General features: G+C 36.1%; 1 protein-coding gene across 1 annotated transcript in view; it reads left to right on the top strand.

The window, feature by feature from the left end:
- Nucleotides 1–21,092, top strand: part of LOC126370681 (acetylcholine receptor subunit beta-like 2) — a 57,932-nt gene that overhangs the window by 15,925 nt on the left and 20,915 nt on the right. The window contains exons 8-10 of the mRNA XM_050015679.1: nucleotides 3,244–3,396; nucleotides 13,798–13,916; nucleotides 14,395–14,507. Coding sequence (XP_049871636.1) covers nucleotides 3,244–3,396; nucleotides 13,798–13,916; nucleotides 14,395–14,507 — 385 coding nt within the window. The remainder of the gene's footprint in view (nucleotides 1–3,243; nucleotides 3,397–13,797; nucleotides 13,917–14,394; nucleotides 14,508–21,092) is intronic.

Here is a 21,092-nt window from a genome sequence, read left to right as displayed (position 1 = left end):
GTAAAATAATTATTAAGTAAGGGATAGTGACAAAATGATGATTACTGCAGTAAGCTAGAAAATCTAGAAAAAGGTACAAAATAGGTCATATCTCCTAAACTATAAATAATAATAAATTATGGCTGAACATACATGGGGGTGTTTCTAGTAGCCAATGAGCCACTTTATCTAATTTTTCATTTTGAACTTGAAGTTCTGGGCCACCCTGTATAATGTATGAGCATACATACTTCTACATTCTAGACTAACCCCTGCAACAAACAAGTATTTAAAGATACATACAATTATTTTGAGATATTTCCTTATTAAAAAAGCAATTTCTATAGTTACACTATCAAAGATCATTTACTTTCACGTGGAACAAATAGGTTTCTCAACTTACGCAAAATATTTTGTTAAAATTTTTCGTGTAAGAACGAAGTAACTAATACTTACAACATCCGAGTAAGGCGAAATCGGAAGGTGAACAACGTTGTAGGTAAAGTTACAACTGTCAATGTTGTTTGCACTACGTAATAATAAAGCAGTGTCTGTACTTACAACGGAATGTTTGATTATAGTTTCGTGGAATATCTACGCAATCGTGTTTTTTTAATTTTTTTTCAAATATACACTATTAATTAAAAATTTATAAATATGGGTCAATCCGGGCTACATTTTGCTATTATTTTCTCTTTGAAGGTTATTTCCAGGACTTATAACTAATTAGTAGGACAGTTTTTTTTAGCTCCTGAAAAGTTGATAAAATCAACTTACTGCGTTTTTCCACGAAGGGTGCGATATACTATTTTCGGATGCCGGTTCTAAACCACTGAATTCATAGATAATTGGTATCACGTGGTTTCCAGGACTTGTGCTCGGTTAATGGTAATATGCTCGTCCCTTGTTACTTAAGGGTTTAAATATAGCTGGCGAGGAGTCAGTGTCTATTCCATACACGTCTGCCTACCCTTTGGGAGGTCCAGGCGTGATGCTATGTTTTTGTGTATGTGTATGTGTGTAAATTACGGCTTCCGTGCCCCACTTAGCAGGGTCCACAGAATACCAGCGTCGTGGCTCGCGCCGCGGCTTATACTGAGTGAGGCCCTTTTATAAAGGACACCACCACCATGTTGACCAGTCCATACACTCAATTATTTGTATTTCTCGTGTATGTTGTTTTTATTATGTGTTTTGATTGTAAGTTATGTGTTACTCCGTGTTTTATATTATATATTTGTTATTTGTTTTATATTTGTTACTGTGGTGTCCCTTTATAATAAACGTTAATTTCTTTCTTTAAAATCACTTACCGACAACAATTTCCAAAGCCTTTAAACACTATTTCTATTTAAATTAAAACGTTCATTTTCACCGTTTAATTTTCATATAAACGGTAATAAAATTAATGAACTAACACACATTGTCCAGAGTTTCCATGTAAATGATGTTATAAATCTTATGCCATTGTAATATTGTCGTTAATGTAATAGAACATTGTGAGTTTGTGAGTTATGGCGCTAGATGTCGCGATAAATGCTATTAGCATTCGAATAATTTTGTCAGAGAAGACTTAGTTTTGGCTGGAAATGGCAATTATATATATTATGATACAAATATGCATACATACATATTCTCACGCCCATTATGACTAAATGAGTTGACTAAGTTATCTGAAGAAAACTTGCTGCTACTTTTCATACGATGTTCTAGGATGTACAGTACTATCTTCGTAATGTACAATAAGCTGCAAAAGTCCAATCAGTTTCCTGAAAAGTAATAAATTAACTGGTTGCACTTTAGACTGCTGGTTTCATGTCGTTTCTATAATAGACCAAAAAACATCTACAAAAACATAAATTTCATAATTATGACAACTAACGGTTCATAAATTCACAACTGTTTACAAATAATTCGCTGGGATCAGTGACTGATCTTTTGCTCTTTGATTGTTCCTCGGCAATCATCGTATTTTCGAACACAAACGAAGCAAATTTTCGTAAGGATCCGTCATTTATTAGATTTATCATGTATAAAAATTTGAATTAAGAATTCTATAGAGTTCTTAGTTCTCGTTCCAAGTTCTGATTAAAAATTTGAATTAAGAACTCTATAGAGTTCTTAGTTCTAATTTCAAATTCTGATACACGATAAATAAAATAATTGATGGACATTTAAATAAGCACTCGTTTACATTCGTGTACCATATACAGGTGATTCCAGTACTGTCCATCACGTTACAAAGGACACGATCCTTCTGTCGATTTTAACGACGTGCCCCGGAAGATAAGCAGATGAACGAGTTCTAAGTTCTTCTGTGCACTGAAAATATAAAATGAAAAAGATAAGCAGATGAACGAGTTCTAAGTTCTTCTGTGCACTGAAAATATAAAATGAAAAGTTTAAGAGCCTAGTACAAATGTTGTATAAAAAATACATACCCTGATATGAACAAGGTTAGCGTTTTATGACAATTGGGTAGTTTCAAATCAAATCAAATCAAATATACTTTATTGCACAGAACTAAAAATTCAACAATCAGACAAAACACATGAATACAGTACAATTAGTTTCCTAGGTTAAAGATAAATTATGAAATTATGATTGCTAATAAAGACAGATCTAAAGGTTTTCTTTTTTCTATTTAAATTATTTATGAATTTTAATAAAGAAAAATCTTATAATAAGTGCGAAATTTTGTCACGTTTTTCTATGACTTTTTCACTAAATTCCATAGTGATTTCGTGTATTGACGTTTACTAAAAAGTAACTGATTTGACTAGTTGGAAACTACCCTATTATCATATCACTTCTAGAGCTTATATATCGCAATACAAACCGATGGTATCTGGTGACAACATAACACGTTTACATTTTGATAATGATTGTGAAGCTGCGGGCTCAAACGTAATCACTATTTGCCGTAACTTTACCGGCCTCCCTAGTTCAGAGGTTGAGCGGAGGGCTCACGATCCAGAGCTCCCAGGTTCGAATCCCAATGGGGACATATCACAAAAATCACTTTGTGGTCCCTAGTTTGGTTAGGTCATCGTAGGCTGATCACCCTATTGTCTGAAAGTAAGATGATCATTGCATGGTCTTACTGGTGTAAGCATGTTTTTGTCACATGAACCATGCCAGGAGCCTTTCGCTGCTCAATAATAAACCTGACCAGGTTGCTGAGGTTGGTTATCCACCTCACAACCCACACTATAAAAGAAGTGTAATAGACTTATTTCGAGGCCTTACCTTCCCTCCCACCAGGTCACCGTCAACCCACACCATGTCACCATGGATGAAGAAGCTCTTCCTCCAGTTCATGCCCAAACTCCTCATGATGAGAAGGACCAAGTATTCTCTGCCAGACTACGATGATACCTTCGTGTCTAATGGATACACTAATGAATTGGAAATGAGGTAAGTTTTATTATCATTTTATATGGAAAAGATGGAACAATTCTGGTTCGTACAGGATCCACACTGGTAGCTGTAGTCAATGGTTCTCTATATTTACTCATAAAATTTTATGTAATAATTTACCATGGCATACTGTTACTTGACCTATTATTAGTTACGCATAGTATTAATTTGTCATAACTTTTTAAGCATAATTTTGAAACTCATAACTACTACAAGCATAATAATTAATGATAATAATGATATATAAGCATAATCATTATAAGCATAAAAACTATACTCCGAATAAGAAAAGTTTTGGCACAACTTTGAACATTTTCGAAACTTACTTTTTCCTTGGCTGCATTTGGTTCATGATTGTGACTTTTTATATTTTTTGACACTATTTCATGCTGTTGGTTATCATTCAGTACACTTTTGAGTGTAAGATAAACATGCTGGCCGCCGCACCCTAACCTACTGTTATGCCTTGTAAAAATTATGATAAAACACTATTATTCTAAAAAAGAATAGGAGGATACCTATTTATTAGTCCAAAAAATATTAGTCCAAAAATAAGTTATTCCTAATAAACCAGTATTCCTAGATGTTATTATGGATGTGTTTGATGTTGTTATTATGCTAAAAAAACGTTATGCAAAAAGGATTATGATAATTAAAATTATGACAAAAACATTTATACATTTTAAGAGAATCCCGTAGTCAATCCATTGATATAAGCTCACGATTGCATCCCAACAGGCTATTTGACAACCTAGCCAAATGAGATACTTTTTACGAAACGTCAAAATTTATGTCCTCTTTGGAGTTTGTATGGAAATACTGTGAGGCTGTGACGTCATGAATAAAAGCATTAAAACATCATACCCATTATTACTTAATTCATAAATAAAATTCGAAAATAAGTCGAAAACTAAAATGAGATTGATTATTGATCATCTTAGATTGGCTTCTATTTCTAGATAGGTATTTTATAATTTATCTTTGATACAGTCCTCACCAAGCGCTCTGTTAGACCAACGTGATAGGTGGTGAGCCGTGTCGCCGTCTATAACGGTCGAGACAATTGTGCTAGTAAAAATTAATAACTCATTGGTGCAAGTTAGGTATCGGGGTTCGAACCGGTACTCCTCGTTCGAGAAAGAAAGAAAGAAACGTTTATTATAAAGGGACACCACAGCAACAAATATAAAACAAACAACAAATATACAATAAAAAACACGGAGTAACACATAACTTACAATCAAACACATAAAAAAAAAACAAAAAAAAAACACCAACATACACGAGAAACTCAAACAATCGAGTGTATGGATTGGTCAACGATGGTGGTGGTGTCCTTTATAAAAGGGCCTCACTCAGCATAAGCCGCGGCGCGAGCCACGACGCTGGTATTCTGTGGACCCTGCTAAGTGAGGCACGGAAGCCGTGTCTCCCACAAATACAACTTAAATGAATACATAATAATATTTAATTATAAAATAAAGTAGTTTACAAAAACATATATGAGAAGCAAGCCGGTTAACCACAGGACCACAGTGACTTTTCATTACATGCCATGAGAATTTTTCCATCTTTTCTTGTGAGTTTTAATTTTCTAGTGCGGGGGTACCCAAACCTTTATATAACTAAACACATTCTATGAATCTAACGGAAATATACGATATATAATAACGGCCTCCGTGCTCCAGTGGTTTGAGCGTTGGTTTCACTATCCTGAGGCCCCGGGTTCGAATCCCGGTGGGGATATATCACAAAAATCACTTTGTGATCCCTAGTTGGGTTAGTAAATTACAGGATGATCACCTGATTGTCCAACAGTAAGATGATCCGTACTTCGGAAGGCTCGTTAAGCCGTTGGTCTCGGTTACTACTTACTGATGTAAGTAGTCGTTACATGAGCCGTCTCAGGGGCTTTTGGCGGCTCAATAATAACCACATCAGGGTTGATGAGGCTGGTAATCCACCTCATAACCCACACGATAGAAGAAGGAATTCAATATATTTTTACGTTTAGCAAAATATGATTGAGGATCTCATTTAATCAAGACCCGGGCACTCTCTAATCAAAATGTGGTTTCCCTCAAAGTTCTGGTATCATCCCCTCCTAAATTACATTTGAATATTGATTGGCTGTCCTCGTAATTAAGAAACGACACCCTTTGACTTCAGGTATTGATAATTATCTTGTTATTATCTGTACCATTTTGTAAACATTGAATTCTGATGAAGATCATTCTATATTTAAAATGCTTTGACACTTCAAAGTGGTTATGAAGTCAGTTTAAAAGGGCATTTGTTAATTAGCAATTTAGTGATCGAATTTCGATAGCTGTGGTGTAATCTTTGATATCCAATAGATTCCAAGTTGGTAATTTTAGAAATGCGTGTTTTCTTCTTTAGGGTTGGACAGAATCATAACACAGTAACTTAATAGACGTCTTGAGCTTTAGGATAAGCAATTGAACACATTTTTCTTTATAACGATACCAATTTATTAAAATGCAAATGATAGACGTCCAAATCGAAAGAATAATTTTGCAATTAACGTACGAAATCCTGTTAATCACTGTCATTAAATTTAATATGGGTTTTTATTGGCACTGTTAAAATTGGAATGATATTTTTGAAAAAAAATATTTTAAGTAAACCTCAGTCTCATAAGCTGACAGGAGACAATTTTCAGCCACTTACGTTAATGGCGTCCGAAGATAATGGAAAAAATAATATGCCTATTAATATAATAATTAAGTGACAAGGGCGGGTTTGCATCGGGGACACAGGTATTTGGACCCGGGGACCTAAGCGGCGAATAAATCATCATAGGCATCATCAAACTCTTTACGGACGACTTTTTATTTTTAATTTATTCATATTCAAATCACCATTTTGCCATTTGCCATGTACTTAATTAAGAGACTTTTTGTAATTATTTATTTTTAGTTTGGTGCAATAAAGTGTATTTGTATTGTATTGTATTGTATTCAAAATAACTAATATCACAAAAATCATTTTGTGATCCCTAGTTAGGTTAGGACATTAAAGGCTGATCACCTGATTGTCCAAAAAGTAAGATGATCCGTGCTTCGGAAGGCACGTTAAGCCGTTGGTCCCGGTTATTACTTACTGATGTAAGTATGTAGAGGTTACATGAGTCATGTCAGGGGCCAATGGCGGCTCAGTAATATCCCTGACACCACGGTTGATGGGGTTGGTAATCCACCTCACAATCCACACGATAGAAAAAGAAGACATTTAAAATTCCATTAGCGCTTTATAGGTAAGTAGTTTAGCTTTGACCCAGTGGAATTCCTAATAGAATATGATATCGCTGGGTTAAAGATAAATTATAAAATACTAATCTAGGTTATGTAGGACAGGTTCAGGTTTATTGGTTGATGAGATACTTAGTAGAGTATAAGATTCCCATTGACATTCAGAATTTATATTTGAACAGTTTTAAGACAGTAATAAAACAAAAACTTTGTAAAAAGGAATTATTAAGGTTGTTGTTAAATTAGTGATTATCTGATTATCTAGAAGATGCATGGGATTAATTGCCTGGGTGGTATTAAGCAACCAAATTACTAAATTGTTTTTTCTTGCCGCTTCTTTTCCCTGGCTATACAGGTTGTGACAGGCTGTAGAACTATTAGGCAGATGATACGTTCGTTATGTAAAAATGACGATTCAAAGCGTAGGCTATGTTACTGAATAAATTATATATTTTTGAATTTGCATTTGAGAGTCAGTAGGTAAGATACTAAATATACAACTGTTGAATTGTTGTACGTATTTGTTCATGACAGACTCACTGACCTCTAAGATACAGGTTTTTACCTACTTTAGGGAACAGCGAATCACATCCTTGTATTTTAAGTACGACCATTGTAAACTTCATTGTAACAGTTATTTTTTTTGGAAATAAATTTATTTATTTATTTATTATATTTTTTCATGTTATGGCACTGACCGTACATTGCGTAAGACATGATGTGACCCTTTAATGGATTTTTAGCACGCCCTGTTCCCCGCATAACTTATAAGGTTTACCAAACACTTCAACAAAGGAAAGTGTAAAATAATATGTTCCCATAAAGTAATCAGGGCACGGAAATAGCTTCGTACCATTCGTATGTATGAGTAGGTAGCTTAAAAGCATCCCTTTACACTAGTGGTTTCCAAAGTTTATTGGCTCGCGATCCACCTAAGAAACACTTCAAAATTGGGGATTGTTTTAAAAAGAAAAGGACCTAACCTATTAGTGATGCTCAGGTTTCTTTGCGACAAGTATTTAGTTACTTAGGGTCCAAGCCTACGGTGTCTTTTTGCAGCGATGCAGTAGCAATACAGTCGCGCGTTTGCATCGATACAGTCGCGTTGCGTTCACTAGCTGTGTGCCCTCGTTCACATAACCACGATTTAGTTGCGATGAAAACGTGATCCAGTAACGCGGTTCTCCACTCACGTGCCAACCTCCTTCCATTCTTTCCCCGATGTCGTCTGTCGCGCGTTTGCATCGCTACAGTCGCGATGCTGTAGCGCGTTTGTATCGCATTATGGGACTAAAGCGTTAGTAGTGCGGTACGCTGGGTGGTGAGGATAGTATCCCGACGCGCCCGCAGAGTAGAGGAATGATTGGTGACAATGATGATAAATTAGAGGCAAGCAGCAAACAGGAATATTACAGATTATTAATAACACTTCACAAACAAATCCAGAATTAGAGAGCACGGCGAGAGTTAACAGTACAGGAATATATATAGTTTATTAATAACATTTCAAAAACAAATCCAGAATTAGAGAGCACGGTGAGAGCTAAACAGTATAATATCTTTATGTTGTTCTTATGAAGGTCGAGGATGCAATGAGTCAGTGTAAAATGTAAGGAAATGCGGAATGGAATGAGAATTTCGTAATTTAAAATGATTGATAGTCAGAAAGAAAGGCCAGTATGTGCCGAGTTTGTACTCTGCTACAGTAGCATTCCCGAAACGCGCACGCGATTGCATAGCTGCAAAAATCCCTGTGGGCGACGACTTTTAGTGATGTCTTGTTTATTCAAGCGTGTTTAAAATGCGTGTTTTTAAATATTTCCGTCTGTTGTCCGATCGATCGGTGTAGTTTAGGTTCCCTCGTGGTCTACTAAACAATCACGCCCGTGGTTTGGGATACTGCTCTACACCCTTACCCTGCCGGCCGTATTATTTCTGCATTGCGGTCGAGAGCTAACCACGCGTCCACAGCATGATATATGTTCGTGCAAAATACTGTTTTATAGCGTCAAAGCGGATATGCTCTTGATAAATGAATGCAAATTGGAGGGAATAGGTTGGAACAAAAAAAAAATAGTTAATGACTAAAGAAGATATCGATTATGTAGTAAACTACTGTAGCAGAGTACAAACTCTGCACATACTGGCCTTTTGTTCGGACCGTCATTATTTTAAATTACGAAATTCTCATTCCATTCCATTCGCATTTCCTTTCATTTTACTCACTTTTGACTCACTGCATCCCTGACCTTCATATAAACAACAAGTGTAATATTATACTGTTTAGGGCCGTGCCCTCTGAAACCCTCCTCAGTGCCCTCCTTTGTGAAATGTGTATATTGTGAACTATTATTTTTGTGACTATGTTACTAAGTTTGTGAAGTGTTTTTAATAAACTATACTACTACTGCTTGCTGTTGCTTCTACTTTATCACCAATCATTCCCCTACTCTGCCGGCACGTCGGGATACCATATCCTCACCTCTCAGCGTGCCGCACTACTTTTGACGCGGTGAGACTTGATTAAATAGTAAATAAGGTAAAAAAAAGTACTTTATTATATTCGATATTTGGGACGCGTCGCAGCGACAGTGGTCACGGGGTGACTGACGCCAAGCGAATGGATGTCATTGCGAAGGAATTGTAGGTGTAACTACCCTCTTTTCGATTATGATTGACAGAAATAGCTCACCTAAGTTACCCTATTGTTGGTGATGATTTTTATGATACTTATGTAGGAAAGTAAGAATACTATGTAAGGATAATGAATGGGAATTTGATTGTTTATGGTATGAAAGGAGGATGGTTAATGAATGGGACGTAGTGAGTTTTTAAAAAGTAAGAAAGGGGAGTCTTTGGTGCGATGTCTGACGGGAGGGATGATTTCGGTTTTAATATAAGGTGTGTGTGTATAAAAAGGAGTAAAGACATTTAAAAAATATCCGAGTTATTTCATTACCCCACACTTATTCATCACTATCTTAAGTGGATTGAGCCGATAGAAGATATCTTAGTATTGATGTCTGGTAGACTTTATCATAGCCATATTATATTGTTATGATCTCAGGTTACTGGTTACTTTACTACCCATACATATAAAAATTTAGTCTGCTCAGATAAAATCGGACTGAATCGTTTAGTTTACCTTTTACGATAATATTTATTTATTTATTTATTTATTTATTTATAAAGGTACATACAACATTACAGTGTAATCCAATGCGCTGTATGACGAGAAAAAAAGACAATATAAAAACTAATATAACAAAAAATAAACAATGAATGAAATAAGAAACAAAAAGAAAAATAAGACTATGAACATGAAAAACAATAAAAAATTACAACATCAAAATTAAAAGGTAAACTATCACACAAAAAAAAAAAAAATTAAAATAATAATGTAAAAAAAAACAAAACAGTAAATCATTAACAAATCTTCTCGCAAAAAGCCAAATACTCTCTCCATACACTCCACCATCTGTCAGCGAACACATCACAATGTGGTGTCGATTCCAACATTGCGGAGAGGAGACGCAAAGCACGCATGAGAGGTGAATTCGCGTGAGACACAGTGCGCGCACGCGGCACAGCCAACAGCTGGTGGCTGCGTGCTCTCTTGTAATTGTCCGGAACGAACAGCCTACACGAGTGCTCCACCAGTTCAGGGCAATCAATACCGCCGCGAAGAATGCGACACACTGTGCTCATAAGTTCGCAGTTCCGCCTCGTCTCTAAGGAGTTGTGCCCGAGCATTCCCAATAAAAAATTTGTTGGGTACAAGAAGGGATAGTACCCATACTTTTTTTTATATAGGAATCGGAGAAAGGCTTTCTGTACCTTTTCCAGGAGAAGAATATAGGACTTCTCATGAGGGTTCCATATCGCAGAAGTTGATTCCAACTTACTCCTGACCAGGGCAGAGTAAATTAGGTTGATGACCACGGGGATCATGAAAATCACGTGCATTACGCAACACAAAACCTAACCTGCGATAGCTGTCAGCCGCCACTTCGTTCATGTGGTCACGGAAAGTTAAGTTGTTATCAAATAGCACTCCCAAATCCTTCACCTTTTCAACACGTGTAAGCAGCTGTGAACCCAACATATAATTCGCAAGTACGGGGCAACGAGCTCGAGAAAAAGACATGGTGCAGCACTTGTTCAAATTGAAGGAGAGTTTGTTCGTGATACTCCATTGGAACACGGCATTTATGGGTTCAAAAGCAGCTTAAAAGAGAAGTCTTATTTTTATTACCCATAAGTTTGCATCAGAGTCGTTTAGGACGTCAACAACAAGTATAGTCCTTAAGCAGAAAGCATATCTGGATTCTTCCAAATTGAATTATACTAATTGTTACACAGTATGCAATACTCGACATTACGCTACGAAAACCGACTTTATCTCTGTAGGATAAGGTAAGGTAACACGTAATGTAAGGTACGTACAGAACAGATAAGGGTCTGTTCTATGATAGTGATAATTCTTCACAACAGCTGAGTCTGCACGGCAGAAACGCCGCGCGCGGTGCGAATTATATCGTGGACTTCAACCAATAGCGGTTCGACTTATATCTATGTAGATTGCATTTGCTGCGTTTATTGGTAGAAGCTCTCGATATAATTCATGCCGTTGTCATCTAGATCCTGCAGATAAGATCGGCTTTCGCCGCGTCATTTCGAGGATCGCCGCGTCATTTTTCAAAATAATCAAAGCAAACCTCGATTTTATCTGTTCTGTGATAGTGATTATAATTTCTTACAGCTTCTATTTTCCCCCCGGTGATCATCGCGTATCCGATTACAAATGAATGCTAATTTCCATGTTCGTCAATTATTAGTACAGAACTAAAAATACTGAAAGCATACTCGATTCGGAAGAACCTGCATCTTATTATATGTATTTTTTTATTTATACATTTATTGTTACAAATATTATTATTATAACGTGCCGTTCCCAGGAATGTTCCCAAAGTCGGAATGTTCCCATTGTAAAAACTTTTTAATAGTAAGAACACTGCGACGGGGAAGAAGCAAATACTCCTATCTTACACAGACCTAACTTTACAGGAGGAGGAAAAAACTGAATAACATTTTTGTTAATAATTATAGCGCGACGTCATGTTCTGAAGGTAGTTTTGTTATTTCAAGAGACATTTTTTTAAACTAATATTAATTTTGTATATATAGAGGAATTAAAGTTAATGTAAGTTAGAGCCTATTGGTTTCTGTGTTGGGTCGAAAGTTTTGACGTTAGACGGTTTTTCCACTTGCAATTAATCCTTCAAATTCCTATTGTTTGACTTATTTCTCTTTGTAAACTATTCACTGTAGCTTCAAAAACCTATTAATAATTAAAAAAACAATAACTATAAAACTAACGTAAATTATACATGATTTTGTAAGATAGGATGAATTGCTTCGAATGAATTTCAAATTATGTTCAAGTTAGGAGATATTATAAAGCAATGCCGCAACATTTAACTAGTAAATATTTAACTGTAAACTATTATAAAGCATGCAATATAATAACAAATAATCGTATGTTTTAAAAAAATACTGAAACGACAGCTTTTTTAAAGAAAGTGCTACGCTTAGCATTTTGAATGAAAATAAACTTTGATCTTAAACAAGGTTTAACAAATTATTTATTGATCATGATAAAGTAGGCACCTTCGTTTTTTAATTGGTATTTAAAAAAAATATCAATATAGTACGAATTATATATTTATTAAGTCAATAATCAACTGTGATCAACAAGTAGGTACTTATTAAAATCATTATCAATAGCCCGGTCAATAAAGGGGTTGTAGAGTATGTGGGAGGAATCCTATGATTTTTCTTCAGGAATGTGTTCCGGAGCACATTCCTGAATGTGTCCATATTTATGGAGTTAACATAGTAAAAATTCCCACGTTTACATGGTGTCATTTCCGTAACTTAATGTTTACCAAACCATACAAAAATATAAAATATCGATATTTTTGTATGGTATTGGTCGTTCGATTTACTTCTCACTTTTTATTCTAAATTTCTCTCCAAAATTAAAACTGTGGGAATTTTTTTTGACAAAAAGATAATTATAAATAACCCAGTTATCCAATATCAAATAATTAACTTGTCAAACAATTTTTATTAACAACTGTCTTTAAAAAAATGTTTTGTGTTGCGGAATGGGTGTAGGTCAGAGATACCAATTTTGAGTTTTTCGCTGATATCTCAAAAACGATGCGTCCTAGAGAAAATAACTTTTATATTAATTTAAAGAACATTAAATTGTCTACAAATTTGTTAATATAATATTTTTTTGATATTTCGCCCGTTTTCGAGCTACACACTTAGGAAAAAAATAATTTAATATTGCAAAGTGTCAGTGATCGAATCACCCCATAAAGTAGATCTTGGGTCCATCATCTCTTATTTTTGAAACAAAGACACATTCGTGCCATGCCCATTGCCCATCTTCATCCATCAACCTCCATCATCTTCCATTAAATAAAAAGACTCATGCTTGATTCGGAAGATAGGAGCTATTATCGATTAAAACATGAGATAGGAGTTATTTATTTCTGTAGAAAGGCGATATTTTTATAAAAAATATTGCACCATATAAAATCTTTATTATAAGAGCTATTTCTATTCATCGAAAATCACCCTAAAAGTAGGAAATATACAACGGAGATCTTGCCAGCCAACGTAAAATTATATTTCGCAACGAACTACATCAAAAAGTCGATTTGCCTAAAAATGTAAGATAGGAGTATTTGCTTCTTCCCCGTCGACTGGCTGCTATTTTTTTTCAAATTGTTATTTTTTGTATTCAGATCTTATTTAACTAAAGGTTACATAATAAAAAACTTGCGTTTTACTGCTGGGGACGTTCTCAATGTGGGAACTGGGAAAATAACGTCGTTAAACTTCGAAAGGGTTTGTCCCGACATCATACTCACAACACGTATCAGCCTTTAGCATTATACAGTCTTCCTTGTTAAGTTTTAAGTAAATCTAAGTTTTCTTTCTGTGTCTAGGCCATACTTACCTGTACTGTCTGTCTTCTTTGTATGTTTCTTTCTGTGTTCTATTGTGTACAAATAAATAAATAAATATTTTTATTGTTATGTTGTTGTAGCCGGGACAGTCTGACTGATGCGTTTGGCGACTCCAAGAACGGTGATGGTGACTACCGCAAGTCACCAGCTCCTGAAGATGACATGCTGTCCGGCGCTGGAGCTCATCAGAGACCCTCAGGTAATTACGTGGCAGATGTCTTCTCCTTCTTATAACATGTGGGTTGTGAGGTGGAGTACCAACCTTATCAACCCTGTCAGGGTAACTACTATTGAGCCGACAAGGGCCCCTGACATGGCTCATGTAACGACTACGTACTTATATCAATAAGTAGTAATCGGGACCAACAGCTTAATCAAATATTAGAATTCCATATTTTTCATGTGGGATTGTTAAATCGCCACATTATTATTATTTTTATTACTATTTGGGGCTTCGAAGCATGGATCATCTTATTTTCGGACGATCAGGTGATCAGCCAGTAATGTCCTAACAAAACTAAGCATCACAAAGTGATTTTTGTGATATGTCTCCACCGGGATTTGAACACGGAACCTCCAGATGGTGAGCCCAACGCTAAACAGTTTGTCTTGTTACAGCACTATTGTGTATTATGTGTCTATTAAATGACTAAAGATTTTTTTTATTTATCACACAGTTACGGAGTCAGAGAACATGCTGCCTCGTCACTTGTCACCAGAAGTGGCTGCCGCCCTGCAGAGCGTCAGGTTTATCGCACAGCATATCAAAGATGCCGATAAAGATAACGAGGTGAGTGTGAATATCGTCTTCTTATCGCGTATTCTGTACATCATGAAGTCTACTTAAGTAATTTTTCACAGAAGTGACTGCTAATCTGGTGACACTTTCTATTAATTTGAAGATTGGGTAGAACTCCTCCAAAACTTCCACAACATAGGTTTTCTGTTCATCATTACCTCCCTAGCATTATCTCGTTTTTCACAGGGTCCGCTTACTTAACCTGCAGATTTGACAGGTCCGGTATTTTTACAGAAGCGATGCTTGACCTTCCAACCTGCGAAGGATAAACCAGCCCAAAACGGGTTAGATCACATACCTCCGAAAATGCATTTCTCGGGAATCCGGGGTTCCTCACGATGTATATTATGACATCACGATATATATGATATTATGACAGAAATATAAATGAAAAAAGAAAGATAGACGCATATATGACAATATTTAAAGGTGTACTATGAAAATATGAAAGTATCAAGATTGAATGTAATCAAGATTGAAAGAGCACAGAGAGCTGTGCTTAAAGTCATTAATTTTAAACACTTCAGATTTCCCACTGAAAATCTATATTCTATTTCTAAAGTCCTAACTGTGAGACAGCTCTTTGTGCTCAGAACAGTCTTACGTAAACATTCTGAGGTTCCACTACCGGACCCTTCAAAAAGAAGAACAAAACATGTCTGCCGTGTCCCACGTCATAAAACATCTTTCTCATCGCGTCACTTCATTATATCTAGTTCTATTATCTACAACAATGTTAATAACCTACTGGACATTGTGCATCTAAATAAATTTGAGGTGAAAACTAAATTAAAAAGTTGGCTATTAAAGTTAAACTATGAAGATACAGAAAAGATTATTCCGAACAACTGAGCCTACCACTAGTTACGTTAGTGTGAGAACCTGTCCTTTTGGTGTAAATGTCAGTAATCTCTAGTGGACTTTATACACCCGAACCCAAGATTTTTTCAATCGTAGGGCTAGGCGATTGCTGTCAATTGCATCACACTCTTATACATACACCCTCATACACATACCCACAAACACACACAGTAACGCTCACACACACGTGCACATACACCCACCCAACGCACACACACACACACACACACACACACACACACACACACACACAGATACACACACACACACACACATTTTCTTTTATTATTTCTTTTTTATTATTATTATTCACTGTTTTCCACTGCGCATATGGATTAACATAACTCTGGTCTGTACATTACTCCAACGCTTTGCCAGACTCACTGACCCCTAAGATACAGGTTTTTACCTAGTTTAGGGGACAGCGAATCACATCCTTGTATTTTTAAGTACAACCATTGTAATTTTCATTATAACAATTATTTTTAGCTATAAAAAAAAAAAAAAAATAAGTAGCGTTTTTTTGTAATGGTTGGTTATTTAGGTACATAAATATAACAACAGATTTTTGTTCCAACCGATTTCTAGGTACCTATTTAAGCGTCATCATCTCAGGCCTTTACATCTTTATCAGATGATTCAAACAGCGTTTCTGTGGCAGCTTATAAAATGGCTGTAAAGTCCAATGCGAGAGCGACAGTAGCGGCCGCATGACTGGCATTGTATTTAAGCGTATTAATAAGAATTATCCTCAAATTATAAAATCAACTAAACTGAATATAACGACCGATAAAACAATGTAAGTTCTTGATAATAAGACAAAATCTTTCCTAACAGCAAAGGTGCATTGGAGTCGTAAGACCGAATGTCCTTTTAAAATCCAAATCCCATTGTTTAACTATTGTGTCTCGAAATCTCGGCCATGAGGTTAACATGAAAAAATATAAACAGCTTATATATACGTACGTCCCAGAGTTAGGCGCAGGTCTTTCCTCTATCAACCTGGCTATGGAGTATACTGCACCATTTAACAACGACAGCATTCATTTATCCTCACCACAATATCCGTCTACGTCGTCCGTAAAGCGGGTGCAAACGAAAACAAACTCTTAATTATCGCCGAATAATACAGAATAATAAAGAACAGAGAAAAATCCCTTTCTGTATTAACAAGGATTTGAAATATTTATGTAGCGGCAGAAGTGTAATGGTGTTTTGGAACAAGGAAATAATAGCGGGGGAATGACGATGGAAAATGTTTGGGTATAACTCGAGGTTGATGTCCTAAGCGCAATGTTGTATTTAATTATGTAGTTCAGCCCTAAAAAGGGTTAAAAAGGTCGTATAGAAACTATCGGATAAGAGCCCTAAGCGCTCCCCATTGGTCCGGCCAAGTAGTTAATGCAATGCAAAATCTAAAATAAGTCGCGTCAAAAAAAAATATATAGAAACAATTCATCTGAAAAGCAATATTGCAATGTGACATTTGCGCATCTAAAAGTAATTACGTAATGTCAACAAATTGACAAATAGTAATATTGCTTTCTTAGATGAACTGCTTCAATGTGGCCTTTGTAACCCTTCTGAACTCGAATTCGCAATCCATTTTGATTAAGGTTGTGAGAAGCTGCAGTAGTTTTAGGCGGATGAGACGTTCGTTATGTAAAAATTGACGATTCAAAGTGTAACTATGTTACCTACTGAATAAAGATATTTTTGAATTTGAATTCATTACAATTTTATTACAATATCAAGAAAAGCCTATTCAGTATAAGAAAGATAACTATTTATAACTTTATAGAGCACAACGGACACAAGATAGAGAAATAAGGGTAACAAATACAGAGAGGCACAAAAGACGGCTATATTGCCAGTATTTTCTTTATAATGTCAAGAAGCATTGATTCGGCAAAACAGAGATGAAATAAACGGTACTACTCAAAATGTACAGAACTCACTGATAAAGTTTAAAGATGTTTTCTCTTCGAAACATATTAATGCTGATTCCTGCAGACACCTCCTAATTTCATTTTAAATTATGCCTGTCATTTTCTTATTCGCCAAAAAGGAAAGGAACGGGTAATAGACAAGCATAAAATTTATGGAACACACGTAAATTTTAGGTAGAAAACACAACCCTCTCGAAATTTTACATTGGTCAATAACCCGACTGAATTAAGTTGACAGCACACGTCAAACAGGTTGCATATCAGCTAGATGCCTATTTGATTCGTCCGGGTTATTTATTTCTTCGCTCATTTTATAATTAACAGTTGTCAATCGTCCATCATCAGTTTACCATCAGACGATCCGTTTACTTGTTTGCCCTCTATATTATAATATATTTTAAATAATCAGGGCCATTACATTACCATTGGTGACAATGTTATTATTTTAGTGACAATGTTATCATTGGTGACAGTTCGAGCAACCACCGAACTAATTTTGACTTGGTTTGACAGGACTAAAATTAGCTCTATCCCTTTCTTGCACTTATTGTAAGTGCAGGATGGCACTCATTTGGGAGCTGTCGAACTGAAATTGGGTTGGGTTTGTGTGCACCCGAATGGGCACCAATGTATTTTATTTTATTTCGTGTATTTTATTTCATTTTTATTAATAATATTAATTTTATTTGATTTTATATATGTATAATTTAATTTTAATTTATCTAATCTAATATGATGTATTTATACTTATAATTATGGATATTAATGTGAAAATAAATAATTTGAATTTGAATTACCATCCTGTGTATTGCGCAGTATAGAGTTCAAAAATCAGCTGCCCAATGTCAGCAGTATAACTTTACAGCTAGATCATACACCACCCACATTTTACCACTAACCTTTTGCCCTATTTTATTCAAGATAAGTATATCTACTACCCCGGTTGAATCTGCAATGCTAAGCTCAATGGGTGGCGTTAAATCGTTTGAATTCATAGTAGTCGCGGTTTTTAACTCCACCCAGGGGACTGAGACTATTCGAGTAAGTAACGAAGAACCAGTGTCTTCCATCTATCGATGGTTCGAGTATCGATAGGTGCCCTTAAATATCATCTAGAATCTAGAATATCAAGTCGATAGCAAAAAATACGGTTAATTGACAATTAGCTAAAATATTTGCTGACTATTTTGTGGACAATCAACAATTATTTATCGATAATTTTATTCCTGTTTATATTATGCTGTATCGAGCGATAGTATAAAACTATCTATTATATTCAGCAATATTAAAATAAAGTATCCATAGGACAAAAAGGGAAAACCGAAATCTAAAGATAGACTTAATATACTATTTATCGAGGTCAATTTATAAACCACGGTATAAAAATCACTTTGTTTCAGACAGTTTATCACAGGATTGTTGTCGTATGATTAACAAAACAAAGATAACAAAATCAGGGCCCAAATTATTTCTAAAATACTTCCAGTGGACCTGCAGACAGTTTTTGGCCTGACTATCGATAGTTTGTCGATGAACTCTCGACAAACAGCACTAAAAGAAACTCCTTGGGGCCACGGGATCGATTGCAATTTAAATGGTGCTGATTTCTTAGACCGTTACGTGTAATGAGGTGGCCTAATTAGATTCTGAACACAACTGTCTTGCGGAGAATAGGGATCGTCTATGTGGGGATGTCACTTGGGACATGGGAGGTTTTGGGCGAACCGGGATTGTCTTGCATTTACGAACTTCGTAATCCGAACATACGGTGCCTCTTCGGGTAGACAAACTTAACCTAATTTTAGTTTGACAGCTGTTAAATTACGAGTACTGCCGTCCTACACTAACAATTATTATTAGTTCAACACAAATGAATGCTAATTTCCATGTGCAATCACAATTTGAATTCAGAACTAGTACATACGTTATTGTTATTTTGTTCACGCGTGAATAGAACACAAAACAACAATAGTAGTTCTAAATTCAAATTCTGATACACGATTAATCTGATAATTGATGAACATGGAAATTAGCATTCGCTTGTATTCCTCGGCAATTATCATATTTCCATATGATAATTGCCGAGGGAAATTAAGAAAATAGATGCGCAGTACTTAGTACAACTAATCCCGGCAAGATGTTACGACAAAAACTACGTAATCCAACAATGCCATAAAGGGTGGTTTTAATCAAGGCCGCGCGGAAACACATTCTCACAGTAAACACACCCTAAATCGTTTAATTACTTGTCTTTTTACGTCTTCACATAATAACTTCACACCTGCTGAATACAGGGATGTAGTCGGGAGAAATTAGGCCCCGAACTAACTATTAATTACTGTCTACTTATAATTGGCTTATAGTTTTCGGATAAGTATTTTAAAAATCAGAAACGCTTATTTTTTACCTCTTAAAATACTTTATTTCCTCGAAAAAACTTTATACCTATAATAGAAAAAAAAAACATATTTTTCTTTATTATTAATTTTAAATTTCGCGCGAAAACGGTAGGTCGTGGGACATTTTGCTCAATGACGTCACTCAATAAACAAGGAAATTGTCAAACAGTATAACTTGAAACCTGACATAGTTTTTATTTATTTCGTGAAATGTGACGTCACACGAACCTCAATCATGGCCGCCCGTGTTTCGTGTCTTGTAATACACTGATAAAAAAATTGAATTCTTATTTTGTAAAAATATAAAATATTTAAAAATGATCTTAGTAAAAACACTATTGGATAGTTATTTTTTAAATAACGAACTACCATATCGGGCACATTTCAAATTTTATTGTTGCAACTGTCTAGTAGCTAATTCGTTATGTGTCATACAAAATACAAGACAGGCGGGTCATACAAAACGCTAAAGTCCGCTACTGCCGCGCGAAGGACGTAATACACGATCCCGACGACCCGATTACTCTAGCCATAGAGGCAGCCAATCAGCTCGCGACAACAAACATTTCAGGACCCCGATACCGACCCTTCCGGCGTGGTCGACGATTTCTCTCAATCAGCGCTTATCGCTATCGTCCCAATAACATACATAATATATACGTCCCACTGCAGGGCACAGACCTCCCCTCAATCAACCGGAGGGGGTATGGAGCATACTCCACCACGCTGCTCCACTGCGGGTTTGTGGGTTGGTTAGGGTCGATTAATTCTTTCAACTATTTTTCCTCTCAGACGACGCCCTGAGCCGAGGTTCGCGCCCAACTGAGCACCCTCAGGCCTGTTGTCTTAAACGTTGTACCGGGTGAGAGCCTTCAGCGCTCCCCAGTTGTCCGGCCAAGTGGTTAATGCCATCTGCGGCAAATCTACAATAAGCCACGTAAAAAAAAGCTACTGCTGCGTTGCTCCATCTCCCGCGCAGTTAACCGTTAGGATTATTGTTACAGTTCCTTACTTTTATTTTAACCTATTAGCTGGTTATAAAATGTCGTTAAGGAGTAAAAAGCGCATGCGGACCGTCTATCTCGCTCGCAGGCACGAAGTTAGGTGGGACACGGTATGAACGAAATTTTTGTATGGCGGAGTCGAGCTTCGTTGGGACCTAAACAAAGCACCCAGACGACCTAGAAGGACGTACATTGACCAAATTGGAGATGTCCTTTGAAAAGGTTCAGTAATGTACTCTGAACCGGCGTGCGTGTATGAAACTATTGAATGTGGAGGAAGCAAGAGAACTATGCCAGGATCGAAGCAAATGGAACTCCATAGTCTCTGCTTGCTCCGGTGGGAAATGACGATGATGATGATCT

This window comes from Pectinophora gossypiella, chromosome 11, assembly GCF_024362695.1.
Source record: "Pectinophora gossypiella chromosome 11, ilPecGoss1.1, whole genome shotgun sequence".
NCBI lineage: Eukaryota > Metazoa > Arthropoda > Insecta > Lepidoptera > Gelechiidae > Pectinophora > Pectinophora gossypiella.
This window is presented reverse-complemented; position numbering and strand designations above follow the sequence as displayed.